Genomic DNA, 16,680 nt, shown 5'->3' with positions numbered 1-16,680 from the left:
AATACTTTTGTAATTGCATAGAATTAAACATTTTGCATAGCCACTGAGTTATTCAATAAAATGTATCTGCATAGGCCACATGCTGTTTTTCTTATATCTCGTCCCACCGCACTGAGGTGGCTGTTCATGCTCCGTTCCAGCCTTCAACTGCTTTTTGAGCTTTGATAAGGAGAGAGCTGCAGCAGAGAGCACAGCCTCCAGAGCTGCAGCAGAGAGCACAGCCTCCAGAGCTGCAGCAGAGAGCACGCCCTCCAGAGCTGCAGCAGAGAGCACGCCCTCCAGAGCTGCAGCAGAGAGCACGCCCTCCAGAGCTGCAGCAGAGAGCACGCCCTCCAGAGCTGCAGCAGAGAGCACAGCCTCCAGAGCTGCAGCAGAGAGCACGCCCTCCAGAGCTGCAGCAGAGAGCACGCCCTCCAGAGCTGCAGCAGAGAGCACGCCCTCCAGAGCTGCAGCAGAGAGCACGCCCTCCAGAGCTGCAGCAGAGAGGACAGCCTCCAGAGCTGCAGCAGAGAGCACAGCCTCCAGAGCTGCAGCAGAGAGCACAGCCTCCAGAGCTGCAGCAGAAAGCATATGCCTCCTGAGCTGCCAGCTTGATATAAAGCTAGCAGAGCAGTTAATGGGGAGATATCTGGAACCATATGACATACAAGGCTGGTTCTAGCTTTGGGAGCTTGTCATGTACTATATGATGTCTGATTTTCACATGTTTACATTAATCATGGGATAACCCCTTTAACCGCCTCACGTCCGCCCATAGACTATAAACGTCCTATGGATGGACGTCTATTTCTGACAGCACGTTTTAAAACGTCCTGTCAGAAATAGCAGCTGCACGCTAATCGTGCAGCTGCTGATCGGGTTGCCCGCTGTCAGTGACAGCAGGGCAACCCTAAGACAAGGCAGGGACAGTTCCCAGGTGTCCCTGCCTTCACGATCGCTGCAGACACAGCGCTCACCGAGCGCTGTGTCTGCAGAGAAGGAAGCGCTGTGCGCTTCCTGTTCCGGCCCGGCGGTCATGTGACCGCCGTGACCGGAGTGTGCAGGAGCTGTGTGAGGTCTCTCAGAGACCTCGATCAGCCCTGCTCTGAGGCTGTACAGTGCTGGATTGCTGCTGTACAGCCTTTATAGGGGTGCATTTGTCCTGTAACTGGGGCTACTATGTCAGCCCCAGTTACAGGAGAAATCAACAGTGAAAAAAAAAAGAAAAAGTGAAGTAAATGTCCCCCAGAGGTCTTGTATGACCTTATGGGGGACGAAAAGTGTAAAATAAAAAAAATAAAAATAAAAGGTTGAAAATAAAAAAATTAAAAAAAGTTTCACATGTAAAAAAAAAAAAAGTCCCCAAGTAAGGAATGAAAAAAAAAAGTTAAAAATAGAAAAAATAAAAAAAAGTATACATATTAGGTATCGCCGCGTCCGTATAAACCAGCTCTATAAAAATATCACATGACCTAACCCCTCGGGTGAACACCGTAAAAAAAAAAAAAAAAAAACTGTGTCAAAACAAGCAATTTTTGTCACCTTGCATCACAAAAGGTGCAACACCAAGTGATCAAAAACGCGTATGTCCCACAAAATAGTACCAATAAAACCGTCACCTCATCCCGCAAAAAATGAGCCCCTACATAAGAAAATCTCTCAAAAAATAAAAAAACTATAGCTCTTAGAACATGGAGACACTAAAACATCATTTTTTTGGTTACAAAAATGTTATTATTGTGTTAAAGTGAAATAAATAAAAAAAAGTATACATATTAGGTATTGCCGCGTCCGTAAAAACCAGCTCTATAAAAATATCACATGACCTAACACCTCGGGTGAACACCGTAAAAAAAAAAAAAAAAAAAACTGTGTCAAAACAAGCAATTTTTGTCACCTTGCATCACAAAAGGTGCAACACCAAGTGATCAAAAACGCGTATGTCCCACAAAATAGTACCAATAAAACCGTCACCTCATCCCGCAAAAAATGAGCCCCTACATAAGAAAATCTCTCAAAAAATAAAAAAACTATAGCTCTCAGAACATGGACACATTAAAACATAATTTTTTTGTTTCAAAAATGCTATTATTGTGTAAAACTTTAATAAATGAGAAAAAGTATACATATTAGGTATCGCCACGTCCGTAACAATCTGCTCTATAAAAATGTCACTTGACTGAACCCCTCAGGTGAACGCTGTAAAAATAAATAAATAGAAACTGTGCTAAAACAACCAATTTTTTGGTCACCTTGCCCCATAAAGTGTTATAATGAATGATCAAAAAATCATATGTACCCAAAAATAGTACTAATAAAACTGGCACCTTATCCCCTAGTTTCCAAAATGGTGTCACTTCTTGGGAGTTTCTACTGTAAGGGTGCATCAGGGGGCTTCAAATGGGACATGGCATCTAAAAACCATGTGGAGTTCCTTTTCTTCTGCGCCCTGCCGTGTGCCCATACAGCAGTTTATGACCGCATGTGGGGTGTTTCTGTAAACCGCAGAATCTGGGTAATAAATATTGAGTTTTGTTTGGCTGTTAACCATCGATGTGTTAAAGAAAAAAATTGATTCAAATGGAAAATCTGCCAAAAAAGTGAAATTTAAAAATTTGATCTCCATTTTCCTTTAATTCTTGTGGAACACCTAAAGGGTTAACAAAGTTTGTAAAATCGGTTTTGAATACCTTGAGGGGTGTAGTTTCTACAATGGGGTCATTTATGGGGGTATCCACTATGTAGGCCCCACAAAGTGACTTCAGACCTGAACTGGTCCTTATAAAGTGGATTTTGGCAATTTTCTTAAAAATTTGAAGAATTCCTTCTAAACTTCTAAGCCTTCTAACGTCCTAAAAAAATAAAATGACATTTCCAAAATGATGCCAACATAAAGTAGACATATGGGGAATGTTAAATAATAAATATTTTATGAGGTATCACTTTCTGTTTTAAAAGCAGAGAAATTGAAATTTAGAAAATTGCGAATTTTTCAAATTTTTGGGTAAATTTGGGATTTTTTCATAAATAAAGGTGAAATATTTTGACTCAAATTTATGACTATCATGAAGTACAATGTGTCACGAGAAAACAATCTCTGAATGACTTGGATAAATAAAGGCGTTCCAAAGTTATTACCACATAAAGTGAGATATGTCAGTTTTGCAAAATTTGGCCTGGTCAGGAAGGGGGCAAAGGGCCCAGATGGGAAGTGGTTAAAGGAATTAAAGGGATCAGTAAAAACATCAGTTTTCTCTGTCTAGAGGTAACCTTATGCCACAATGCCATCTATACATGTACAAAACCTATCACAATATATTAAAGGGGGTTACCGGGATAGTACATTGATGCATTACTGTTAGAAGAACGAAGATGCAGTGGCACTTGCTGTCGTGGCATGGCCACTTTACTGCAGTACCCGACACTGCGACCTTGTACATGAGTGTAGATGTGCCTGGTCTTGCAGCTCAGTCTATTCCAGTATACAGGGCAGAGTATGGTAAAGCTGCAGTACACCGCACCGCACATCACACTGCCATGTACTGCAGTAAGGGCCACTGTTCTTTCTTACTGCTGATTCATGGATGGGAGCCCCACCAATCTTTGTGGTTTATTTTATGGCTATGCCATACGGAACAATCCATTTAAGTAGTTAAATCATGTGAAATTCAGCATCTGTGTATGCAATTACCAATGAGAAGCCTTCCACACAGAGCATACATACATTATAAATGCCTTCTCTAAGTTCCTTTTGGGTCCATACTGAGATCTTAGGGGAAAAAACAATATGGTGTATGTCCGTTAACCCCATCCCATCTAAATTTAGGCCTTTATAATGTGGCAATTTATTTTTTCGCTTTTTTTATCTCCATCTTTTGAGAGCCATAAAAGGTGGAAGGAGGGATTGTTTCTTGTTTGCTCAGGATTATTGTTTCCTGGGAACAGGTCATCAATATCAAATCAGTGGGGGGCCGACACCTGGCGGCCAATCAGCTGTTTGAAGAGAAGGGATTAAAGGGGTTGTCTGCTTTATTTATATTGATGACCTATCCTCAGGATAGGCCATCAATATCAGATCGGAGGGGGCCAACTCCCTACAACCCCGCCCATCAGCTGTTTGAAGAGAAGGCTGTGCTTGTACTAGCGCTGCCTTCTTTTGACTGTTTACCTGCTCGCCTTCGCAACTGTGGCGGTAAGCAGGTGTAATTACAACTAAGCCGTCCTATTCACTTCTATGGGGCGGCTCCTTCCTATTTACTTGGACATAAAGGAGCCGTCCCATAGAAGTGAATAGGACGGCTTAGTTGTAATTACACCTGCTCACTGCCACAGTTGCGACGGCCAGCAGGTAAACAGTGAAGAGAAGGCAGCGCTAGTACGAGCACGGCCTTCTCTTCAAACAGCTGATGGGCGGGGTTGTAGGGAGTTGGCCCCCTCCGATCTGATATTGATGACCTATCCTGAGGATAGGTCATCAATATAAATAAAGCAGACAACCCCTTTAATCCCTTAATCCTGTTTTGGGCCTTACTGACCAAGTTTTTTTTCTTAATTTTTTTTTTCATCGTCACATTCCAAGAGCTGTAACTTTTTAACTTTTAGGTCTATGTAGCTGTATGAGGGCTTGTTTTTGCGGGACAAGTTGTAGTTTTTAATGGCGCCATTTTAGAGTGCACATAATTTTCTGATTAACTTTTATTAACTCTTTCTGGGAGGCAGATGGGGAAAAAACAGCAATACTGCAACTGAGTTTTTATGTTATAAGTTTTGTGGCGTTCATTTCTTGCCATAAATAACATGATATCTTTATTCTCTGGGTCAGTACGATTACTGTGATACCAAATATATATATTTTTTTAACATTTTACTACTTTTGTGCAATAAAACCCCTTTTTTTTAAAAAAGAAAATCTTTTTGCATCTCAATACCAATAACGTTTTTTATTTTTCTTTCTATGGAGTTGTGTGAGGGCTTGATTTTTGTTGGATGACTTGTAGTTTTCATTAGTATCACTTTTGGGTAAATAACACTTTTTCATGGCTTGTTTTTTTTGGTGGCGACTAAGCAAAAATTAGCAATTCTGGTATCTTTTTGTTTTCTTTTTACGGCATTCACAGTAGGGGATAAAATTTACATGGTATTTGTAAAAAAATTTCATTGAAAAGCATTTTTTTCAATTGGAATTTTTTTTATTCATTTTTTTTTTCTTTTTTTCACCACTTAATAGTCCCACAAGGGGACTATAACAGGCAATCTTGTGATTGCTTCTAAAATACAATGCACTATCCCTATAGTGCATTGCAATTTAATGTCAGTGGTATACTGACATTGACCAGCAGGCTGCGCCAGAGAGGCATAGCCTGCTGAAGAACATTGAAGGCAGGCTTGGGGCCTATACCAGGTCCCAGCCTGCCTTTACACACATCCACTTGCTGGTGCGGACTGTTAGGGCAGGAGCACAGCTCCCATGTAAGAGCCGAACCTCCGCTTTCCGCTGCATGGGAAACCCATGAAAAGGTGGCAGCCCAGCCTAAGGCCCCTTAGTGACCGCCTTAAAAAGGCATATAGGGGGTCACGAAGGGGTTCACGCCAAAATGGCGGCTCGGATGCAGACCTAAACAACGGCCGCATGCATGAGGCCTAAATCAGAGGCCAGCAACCTTCGGCACTCCAGCTGTTGTGAAACTACAATTCCCTCCCAGTATTCTCCTTTTTATTTCTATGAGAGTTCTGAGAAGAGTAGAGGAAGTATGCATGCTGGGAGTTGTAGTTTCACAACAGCTGGAGTGCCCGAGGTTGTCTAACCCGCTCTAAATCATCACAAACATATGAACACAGCCTCACCTATTCACAGTATCTAAGTGTTAGGCCTCATGCACACGGCCGTTATTTTGGTCCGCATTTGAGCTGCAGTTTTGGCGGCTCGGATGCGGACCTATTCACTTCAATGGGGCCGCAAAAGATGCGGACAGCACTCTGTGTGCTGTCCGCATCCGTTGCTCCGTTCCATGGCCCCGCAAAAAAAAAAGTAACCTGTCCTATTCTTGTGCGCGCTTTGCGGACAAGAATAGGCAGTTATAATAAAGGCTGTCCGTGCCGATCCGCAAATTGCAGAGCACACACGGATGCCATCCATGTTTTGCGGATCTGCGATTTGCGGACCGCAAAACACACAACGGTTGTGAGCATGTAGCCTAAGGCATATAAAAAGTGCTAGGCCGCATTCACACAGTGTTTGATCAGTGATTTCCATCAGTGATTATGAGCCAAATCCAAGAGTGAAGCCTACACTGAAATAAGGTATAATGGAAAGATCTGCACTTGTTCTGTGTTTTTGACCTGCACCTGTTTTTGGCTCCGAATTTCTGATGAAAATCACTGATCAAACACTGACTGCATGAAAGCGGTCTTACAAAGAGACAGATTGGAGCTTTCATACCTGAACTATGTTTTTTATTCTCACTACGGCGGAGTTGTTTCGCTTGCCCTTTTTTCTTTTTCTTTTCTTCATCAAGACTGGGAACTTTCTCAGGAACTTGTCCTAGAATCACCTTCAGACTGTCTTTGCTGGGTGGAGGGTCGACCTGTGAATTACTCGTGGCAAGCTCTGGATTTTGTTTTGAACTCTTTCTCTTTTTCAACCTGAACAAGTTCAAAGAAAGAGTACATTATTATTGATGTAAAGGTGCAGTACCAAGTATCAAGAAATGTACTCACCACAAACCTTGGGCCTCAAAACTGTTTGAGGAAATGTGTTAGAGTTGCCCATAACAAACAATCAGAGCTCACCTTTCATGTCTTAAAGTCTTCTGAAAAAATGAAAGGTGAGCTCTGATTGGTTGCTATGGGCAACTAAGGGTGGATTCACATCACTTTTTATGCCTCCGTTTGACGTATACGTTACAAAAGAAAAGGATTTAAAAAAGTATACTTTTTTTAAAGTGGAACTCTATGGTGAATGGATGCCCATGTATGGTATCAGTCTGAGGCAAGGGCGTAGCTAAGAGCTCATGGGCCCTGGTGCAAGAGTTCAGCTTGGGCCCCCGTCCCTCAGTGCTTGTTGGCAAGGGGCAGGGGAGCACATATCCTTCCTGCTGCCTGAGGCAAACATTGAAAGGGCACCCCCTCATGCCAAATTCTTAACCTAACTCCTTCCCACCTGCCAGAGGTGTAAATTGACCAGTATGCACTTTCTATAATGCCAGTGTCTTATGCGGCACAAGGGTCTTTGGGCCCCCTCAGGCTCCTGGGCCCGGTAGCGACTGCTACCTCTGCACCCCATATAGCTACACCCCTGGTCTGAGGCATCCGTTTAACGTATAAGTTTTTTTGTATACGTTAAGCGGAAGGGAAAAAAGTGATGTGAACCCAGCCTAAGACAGTTTTCCTGTTAGACAGTTTTGATAAATGAGTCCCCTTGGGTGTACACAGCCAACTGATTTAGGCCCTGATCACACTAGGGTTTAGAAAATGCATTTGGGATTCAGTTGTGATTTCTATCACTTTTGACAGCATATCTAGAACAGCATTCAGCATTATCACTATTCTTGGGGTCAAAAATACTGGCCCACTGGTAAACTTTTGGATCTGTTGGGCAATGGATCCATCACAACATCATGGTTTCCATAGTAAGGGCTCATTCAGATGACCGTATCTGTTATGCGGTCCACAATTACGGACAATTTTGCGGGGCCACGGAGCGGAAGTACGGATGTGGACAGCACATGGTGTGCTGTCCACATCTTTGGCGGCCCCACTAAAATGAATGGATCCGCATCCATTCGGCAAAGTTGCGGAACAGATGCAGACAGAAATATATGGTCATGTGAATGGACCCTAAACAAAAGCCATGGTGCCAGTGCCTTACAGAACTTTTATTTTTATTTTTTTATATATTCTACAAGAATCTCTTCTCCATTCAATGAGGAGAGTGGTTTCATTTGAGGACCGAGCAGGTCCATGTATTCCATTGACAGCCCATTGATTTCACTGGGAATTAAACGTTATCACCTCTGAAACAATCTAGTTGATCATCTGCTAATGAATACCATTGAAAGAAGTAAAACAAAAGCCCCATGAGGTATAGAGGCCAAACGTATATCTATTAAAGTCTATGAGTAAGTTGGATTGTGCGCTGGAAGATTTTCCCAGTGCACAGTATATGCCAAACCCACAGATGTAATGTAAGTTCAGCAACGTGTTAGCGGATAACCTGAATCTCACAGGAAGTGTCAGACAGGTTTGATTTTAAAGGGACACTTCCATCAATTTTCTTTTTTAATTTTTGACCTTTTGGCAGTACTATACCATATTGTCCGTCTATAGCGGTCAGCAAAGAGTGATAAAAACGCCTGTATAGACAGGGAACCCATTGTCAGTTTACTCCAGCTGTGACGGAAAGATGTTGTCTGTTAGTAAAATAGCAGATTGGTAGAATTAGGATAACACTAAGACAGCTCAGTTTTTCTCTTGATAAGCCTAGATAAAGATGTCACTCATTCCTCTTCCCTCTCTCGCCACAGTGAATGGTCTGACTAATTAAGTCAAGTGAGGCTTGGTTTAAAAGTCCACACAAAGGAGGAAGTTAAAGAGCCAGGACAAGAATTTGAATACATGGAGTGTCTTAAAAAATATATATCCAGAAAACATAAACTAATTTTTTGTAAAAATACATAGAATACATGGATTACATAGAATATTCACATATAGGCGGTTAAATGAGTTTTCTGGGCTTTTGATACTAGTGACCCATCCACAGGATAGGTCTTCAGTATCTGATCGGGGCGGGTTTGACACCAGGGGCCTCCGCTGATCAGCTGTCTGATAAGGCACCAGCGCTCCTGTGAGCACCGCTGCTTTCTCCGTGCTTACCAACCACAGAGCTGTACATTGTATAGCGGTTGCGCTTGGTATTGCAGCTCAGCTCCATTCACTTCTAATGTATGTACAATGTATGGCACTGTGCTTGGTAAGCAGGGAGAAGGCCGCGGCGCTCACAGGAACACCGGTGTCTTCATTAGAACAGCTGATCAGTGAGGTCCCAGGACCCCTACCAGTCGGATCTATACTGAGGATAAGGAATTAGTATAAAAATCCTGGACAACCCCTTTAATATGTGATTTAATTTTTTTTTTATGGTAGTGTCCCTTTAACCTGCTCAAACATTTGTTTCCCTGGGAGATAAGTTGGCAACAGAAGTGTCTGTTAGTTACTTATCTCACATCTCCTGTAAGAACAACAGTGTACAGATCACTTTATCACAGTTATCTGCTTATCATTACAGGCAGGGTTAGCCTGGAAAACTCTCCCATTGAGGTCTCCTTCTGTCCTATATCCCATGGTGGCTGCTGTAAAGCATATCTATAAATGCTGTTAAGAACAGCTCAGGCAAGATGGATGCCCCCATAATCATGTTCAACAAATAGAATAAAAAAAATATGCAATGAGAGAATAAAAACTGATTATTTGACTACAGTGATCCCTCAAGATACAATGGCCTCAAGATACAATATTTTCAACATACAGTGGTCTTTTCTGACCCATCATAAGTTGAAACTAGACAACATACAATGCCTCAGACTCAGATCCAACCAATGAAGGCCACTTCTCTGGTCAAAAGCTGGATTAGTTGCTAGTTAGCAGCTATTCCTGACTGTTAGGCCTCTTGCACACGAACGTGTGCTACCCGTGCTGCGGACCGTAAATTGCGGTCTGCAATGCACGGGCACCGACTGTGGGCCAGCCACATGAGGATCGCGACCCCATTCACTTGAATGGGGTCCACGATCCGTCTGTTCCGCAAAAAGATATCTTTTTGCGGAACGGAAGTACGGAACACCACAGAAGCACTTCGTAGTGCTTCCGTAGGGTTCCGTTCTGTGCTTCCGTTCCGCATCTCTGTGATTGCGGACCCATTCAAGTGAATGGGTCTGCATCCGTGATGCGGAATGCACACGGCCAGTGTCCCGTGTTTTGCGGACCCGCCGTATGCGGCCCGCAATATGACCACAGGGGACACACGGTCGTGTGCAAGAGGCCTTATATGTAAGGACATGTCTTATCTGTCGGCTTATTTTTCTTAAATCTTCATTTTCTTTTATCTTGGATGACATTTTGGGGCTTTGGAACCAATTACTCAACTTACAATGGTTTCAACATACAATGGTCATCCTGGAACCAATCAATATTGTATCTTGAGGAACCACCGTATTTGGTTTTAACTGGCAGAAACATTTTGGCACATTCACACTGGTCTATTATTGTACTTATGGGATACTCCCAATAACTGGTCCGTGTAAAGCTGCTACCGATCACCCAGTGAATGAGCCTTTTGCTCATTGACCAGTGAACAGTGACCTGCTGCCTAGAAACAATCTGTATGAGGATGAGTGATAGCAGTGGCCATCCCTCGTCCCCACACAGTGGAGGTGATCACTTCATGTAAATGTAGCTCTTCACCTCCACTGACAAGCAGGCAGTTATCAGGAAGGAAAGGTTCATTCCCGATAATTGCCCGCTCACCTAGCGCGTGTAAATGTACTTTTAAGGCTGGTTTCACACTAGTGCTAAAATCATCCAGCCGGCTAAGGCAGGCAGGATACTACCTTGACTATAATGGGACTTGGCGGGGATACGGCCTATCTCCAGCATTAATGCCGGGTTTTGGCCAGACAAAAACTGCTGCCGGCTGGAAACAGGCCGGATCCCCATCGGGTCTCATTATAGTCAATGGAGCCTGGCAGGCTGTTCATCTGCCAAACAATTTTGGCGCTAGTGTGAAACTAGCCTAACAAAAGTGAATGAACATGTTAATGTAAAGCAGTGCTTCTCAAATAGTGGCGAGCCAGGCTCCATAAAGGGGGGCTCGTTCAGGGCCGGCATTTGGGGTGTGCGGGCTGTGCGGCCGCACAGGGCGCCATAGCAACAGGGGCGCCGGGCGGGATGTACGGAGCGGGGGCCGGGGGAGGGACTGGGAGGAGGAGCTGGGGGCCGGCAATAGCGGTGGGGCGGTGCGGTCACTGTACTATAGCCCCGCCCCATCGCTCCCTCCGGTATACTAATATAAAATGTATTATTGAATTAAAAGTTATTAAACATGCCCCCCTCACTCCTAATAGTACCGTATATCCGAATTTCTTCTGTATAATGCCGGCAGGCAGGCCGGGCGGCCGGCGCGTCCCTCAGTGATGTCACGTGCCTGCGCCGCCTGCTTTATGAATGAAGCAGGCGGCGCAGACAAGTGACGTCACTGAGGGACGCGCCGGCCGCCCGGCCCGCCTGCCGGCATTATACAGAAGAAATTCGGATATACGGTACTATTAGGAGTGAGGGGGGCATGTTTAATAACTTTAAACGGCGGCGGCGGGCACACGGAATCTGTGGATGGCACAGTTAAGGGGTGGGGGTCTGTGGATGGCACTGTTATGGGCTGGGGGGGGGGGCACTGTGGATGGCACTGTTATGGGGTGGGGGGTCTGTGGATGGCACATATATAACAGTGCCAGCCACAGATCCCCCTGTAACAGTGCCAGCCACAGATCCCCCCCATAAGTGTCCGTCATCCACAGATCCCACCATAAGTGTCCGTCATCCACAGATCCCCCCCATAAGTGTCCGTCATCCACAGATTTCCCCATAAGTGTCCGTCATCCACAGATTTCCCCATAAGTGTCCGTCATCCACAGATCCCCCCCCCATAAGTGTCCGTCATCCACAGATCCCCCCATAAGTGTGTGTCCGATCCACATTTCTTTCTTTTTTTATTCTCTTATACGTTAATAAGGATACAGTGTTATGCAGAGGTGTACTTATAACAATTTTATAGACAAATGATACTATTTACAGTCGCGCAGGGGGCGCAAAATGTTTTCTTCTTCCTAGGGGGGGCATGACAGAAAATAATTGAGAAGCACTGATGTAAAGGGAGAGGTCAGGGACCCCTAAAGTTGGATGATCAGTCTTCCAATAGGTATTTTAGGAGTAAGCACCAATTTACAGATTTTTTTGCTGGTAATGAGCACCATTTGACGATACAGCAAGTTAATCTGTGCTGATTTTGCTCCATATAAATGGATCGATTTTGGTACAAACAGTCTGATTAATGTTGGCAGCACATCTTTGATTATATGAAGCAATGATCGCTGGGCATGCTTACAATTGTGATCATTCACTCAAACACCAACCCATGTAAAATGAGTCTTAATTGGGTTGTCCGGCCTTGGAGACGATAACCCCTTGGGTCCAGACTTGTGTCCCTGAACAAAGGAAGACTCAGCTGGCCATGGTCTCGCTGCTGCTCCATTACAGACCACTTCCGGTCCTGTGACCACTGTGGCCAGTCACAGCGGCTTGAACACTACGTCACAGCAGTGATGTATTGTTTAAGCCTCTGTGACGGCTGAGACCTGTGATTGGCCACGGTAGTCACGGGACCCAGCCGCTCCCATCCTATGGGGACTGGAAGCAGTCGGGAATGGAGCAGTGGCGGGACCACAGACAGGTGAAACGTCCTTTTTTATGTTCAGAGGCTTCAGGTCCAGACCAAAGGGGCTTTGGGTTCCAAGGCCGGATAACCCCTTTAAATCAAGCTTTAGTAAGCAGATTTTCCATAGAAATTAAATATACTTCTATGTACATTTTTATGTATATGTATGTATAAAATGGGAAATGCCAGGAATGTTTTATATGTGGACATTGTACATAATAATATAAAAAGCGTACACTGAGTGTACTGATACTAGATTTCTAATGACATATGTCTAACACCAAGCGCCTGTAGCAATAAGGAGCGCTTCAAATGAATTACATCTGCTCTTATGAAGCCATTTGTGAATAGCCTCTTTTGTCTAAATTTAAGACCTTTGAGGATAAAGGTTGTGATTTACTTCCTTTCTCCTATCTGGTTACACACTAGTGGCTTTCAGTGAACACGGTGAAAGCAGAACCATTCAGCACACAGTAGTAGAATTTGATAAATAATCCTATTCATGTCAGTGAGCGTGTCGCTGCAGTAACAGGCTCCGTCCACTGGACAACAGATGGAGCTGTGTCGTGCCGGAGCCACAGCAGAAGAGCTGATTGGCGGGTGTGCACGGTGTCGGACCCCCACTGACAGCGTATGTCGAGTTGGACAACTCCTTTAAGAAATGAACGTACAGCATGTGGACCACCAGGACACAGCTGATGGGTCTGCCTCTTGTTCTGGCATAGCCATAGAGAAGAGCTCTGGGTGCAAGACCTCCCTGTATGATGTCCATACGCCTAGGCTACTTTCACACTAGCGTTCGGGGCTCCGCTTGTGAGCTCCGTTTGAAGGGGCTCACAAGCGGCCCCGAACGCATCCGTACTGCGTTCAGCCTCCGCTCCGCTCAGCAGGCGGACACCTGAACGCTGCTTTGCAGCGTTCGGGTGTCCGCCTGGCCGTGTGGAGGCAAGCGGATCCGTCCAGACTTACAATGTAAGTCAATGGGGACGGATCCGTTTGAAGTTGACACAGTATGGCTCAATTTTCAAACGGATCCGCCCCCCATTGACTTTCAATGTAAAGTCTCGACGGATCCGTCTGAACAACTTTCACACTTAGAATTTTTTCTAAACTATAATGCAGACGGATCCGTTCTGAACGGATCCAAACGTCTGCATTATAGGAGCGGATCCGTCTGTGCAGACACCAGACGGACCTGCTCTGAACGCTAGTGTGAAAGTATTTACTAGAGTACATGGACAGGTGGAACCTCCACTAATCACTAGAATAGAGATCTCGGGCTCCATTTGAATAGAGCAGTGATCATGCACACTCTCCGACACTTCATTCAATAAGCGCTCATTCACATGACCGTAAAAGCTTTGTGCTCGTATTGTGGACCACACTATACGGGCACTGGCTGTGTGCAATCCATGCTGCAGATACGGACTTGAATGGGTCCGCGAGCCACAAGATATGGTGAAAGATAAGACATGTCCTATCTTTTACAGAGCGAAGGCACGGATCGGAAGCCTGCGGAAACAATAGGACATTTCCTATCTTTTGCGGATCGTGGACCCATTTAAGTCAATGGATCCGCACCGCAATACGGGATTCACAAGGCCAGGGCCATGCATTGCAGACCGATATTTGTGGTCCGCAGCATGGGCACAGAGCCATAACGGTCGTGTGAATGAGCCCTAATCATGGGTCTAACGAAGACAGCTGAGCACTCTACTCCATCAGGCCTACAAATTCTGAATGGAGCAGCAGAGCACATGAGTGAGCTCTGCTCCATTCAAATGCCTTGGGGATGTAACTTCTATCTTCATTGAAAATAAAGAAGAATTTTGCAGCAAAGTGGTGAGTGCCGCTATCATTTATTCCTTCTCCTTGGATTATTGTATGCTTTACTGTGGACTTTCAGATAGCAGAGCACCACTATACATCACAGTTTATCGTCCAGCACCTGTGATCTAGTACATTATTAGCAGTGCATGAGTGACCTCTGCTCCATTCAAATGCCTTGGGGATGGAGGAATTGGAATTCCCATTCAGGTGATTGGTGGGAGTCCGAATGGTTGGTCCAAAACCATTTTACCACCATTTTAACATAATCGTCTATAGTACTAAAAATAAGCTGTACACTTTTGCTCATTGGTACATTCTTAATGGTAAATATAAATCATAAAAAAAATGTATAGGGGCAATGCAAATGTGTGATATTTCCTTCGATATTAATGAGTTTCAAGGGGAAACTCATTTATATTGTGAAAAATATCAGTTACTGTATGAATTTTTTGACAAGCTTCCTGATAATAAAAAAACTAACTAAATAACTACCACTCACCTTTTTTTTAAACTTTTTTATATTTTAATAGTAAGGGCATTTTCACACAGCGATGTCCACATCATGTTTCACACAGCGATTTTTTTATTAAGTATTTTGTTTTTGGAGCAAGGGGGGGGGGGATTTGAATTTCCAACATACAATCATCAGATTGTAATTTACAAGTATATATTTGTAATATACAAGTAATGAGCCTGGAAGCGTAGTACAGGCTCAGGCTCATTACCGCAGTGGAAAGCCTTCCCTGATCTCTGCTGGGAGGAGGCATTCCGGGTTTCCGACATATTTGACCACAGCATCTCAGGGGTCAAATGTCCTCAATCAGCATTATCGCCAATCGCGGACAAAAGCCGCGGTTATCTGCTGTATGAAACAGCAGGCACCCACTAGCTATGGAGCTCACTCCGCTCCAGAGCGGGTGCCATCTTTAAAGACCTGCCGTGATCTGCCGTACATGTACTGTGAATGTCATGAAGGGGTGAGGGATGCCTTCACATGCGGCAGATTTTGTTGCAGAAAGTTCGCAGCTGAAAATTAGTTCCATGAATCTAAATGGGGCTTGCAGAAATCCACATGCTTGCAACCAAAACCCCACTCACATTATTATTATGATTATTATTAAAGGGCCATTTATTCCATGGCACTGTACATCCAGTATGAAAAGGGTATAAATACATAATACAAGTACAATACGTAAGAACAAGATGACTTACAAACAGCTAGAGAAGAACAGAGGACCCTGTCAGAGAGCGCTTACAAGCTACATGACACAGATTAATTAATTTTCAGTCAGATTGTGAGCTCCAATGGGAACCATAAGTGATGCTATTGTCTGTAAAGCGCTGCAGAATATGTCAGCGCTATATATCGTAGGTGAGTAAAAAAAGAAAAATTTAAAATAAAGTCACATAATTCTGCAACAAAATCTGCCAAATGTAAAGGCACCCTGAGCATTGTTAAATGGTAATTGTCATGTTTTCATCAAAAAATCAATTTTAGCATATGTTACTGCTGCAGCAGCATTATGCATAAAGCAATCTTTAGTTTCTTCACATACCACTGTTTTCCTTGAGTTTTTCTTTTAGTTATGGCTGTTTAAACATTTACAATATGAGGACCTTCTAAACATGGCTCCTCTGCCAGTTCTCTGAGGCCAAAACTGCTTTCCCTCACTTCCCATACACACTTGCTGTAGCCAGCAGCTCCCTGCCAACCAATCAGATTGGATTACTGAGAGACACACCTCCTCACTCTGAAGCCTAATGCAGGCATGCAGTGTGAAGGACCGCCCCTCTGTCTTCTGTTTATACTAAAGGGAAGACAGACAAGCCATAGCAAGGTCTTTTAAAGGAGCAGTGGAAAGGGACAGGGGATATTATTAAAAAAAGCTGTAATTACAGATCTTTTGACAATCATTGACAGACTAACATGTATACATGCCTAATTAACTGTCAAAAAAAAATAAAAAATGAGTTACCCTTTAAGGCGAATGCTGAAGACTATGGCCCTAATTTATCAAAACTGTCTTAGTTGCTGTGACTTGCTGACTGCTGGCAGCTCCATTTATCTCTTCCCTGCATGTCTTTGTTAGTTACTGAGTGCAGGGAAGAAAGAGAACAGAACTGCCAGCGCTTAGTGCTGACAGTAAGTGTAATAGGACTGTCCCTACTAGTAGGATTTTAACTGCGCAAGCACCAATTGAACTGTCACTGGGGCATGCATGACATTTCAGGGCCAGGCAGGAGGACAGGGGGCACACAGTGGGAGAGAGTGGCAAAGGGGTAAATTTGTCACCTTTGGTTATTTTCCTACTGCCCTCGTTTCCCCTCTGTCAGCTTTAAACCCTGAAATCAGGTAATCCGGTTCAATAGGAAAAAAAAATAATCTG

At 44.0% G+C, this 16,680-nt stretch overlaps 1 protein-coding gene across 2 annotated transcripts in view; it reads right to left on the bottom strand.

Moving 5' to 3' along the window:
* Positions 1-16,680, bottom strand: part of NCOA7 (nuclear receptor coactivator 7) — a 234,944-nt gene that overhangs the window by 128,407 nt on the left and 89,857 nt on the right. For both annotated transcript variants that reach the window (XM_040429099.1, XM_040429098.1), the window contains exon 3: positions 6,419-6,621. In XM_040429099.1, the coding sequence (XP_040285033.1) occupies positions 6,419-6,621 (203 nt within the window). The remainder of the gene's footprint in view (positions 1-6,418; positions 6,622-16,680) is intronic.

The sequence above is a fragment of the Bufo bufo genome, chromosome 4 (assembly GCF_905171765.1).
Source record: "Bufo bufo chromosome 4, aBufBuf1.1, whole genome shotgun sequence".
Taxonomy (NCBI): domain Eukaryota; kingdom Metazoa; phylum Chordata; class Amphibia; order Anura; family Bufonidae; genus Bufo; species Bufo bufo.
The sequence above is the reverse complement of the archived record's forward strand: the minus strand, read 5'-3'. Positions and strand labels throughout refer to the sequence as shown.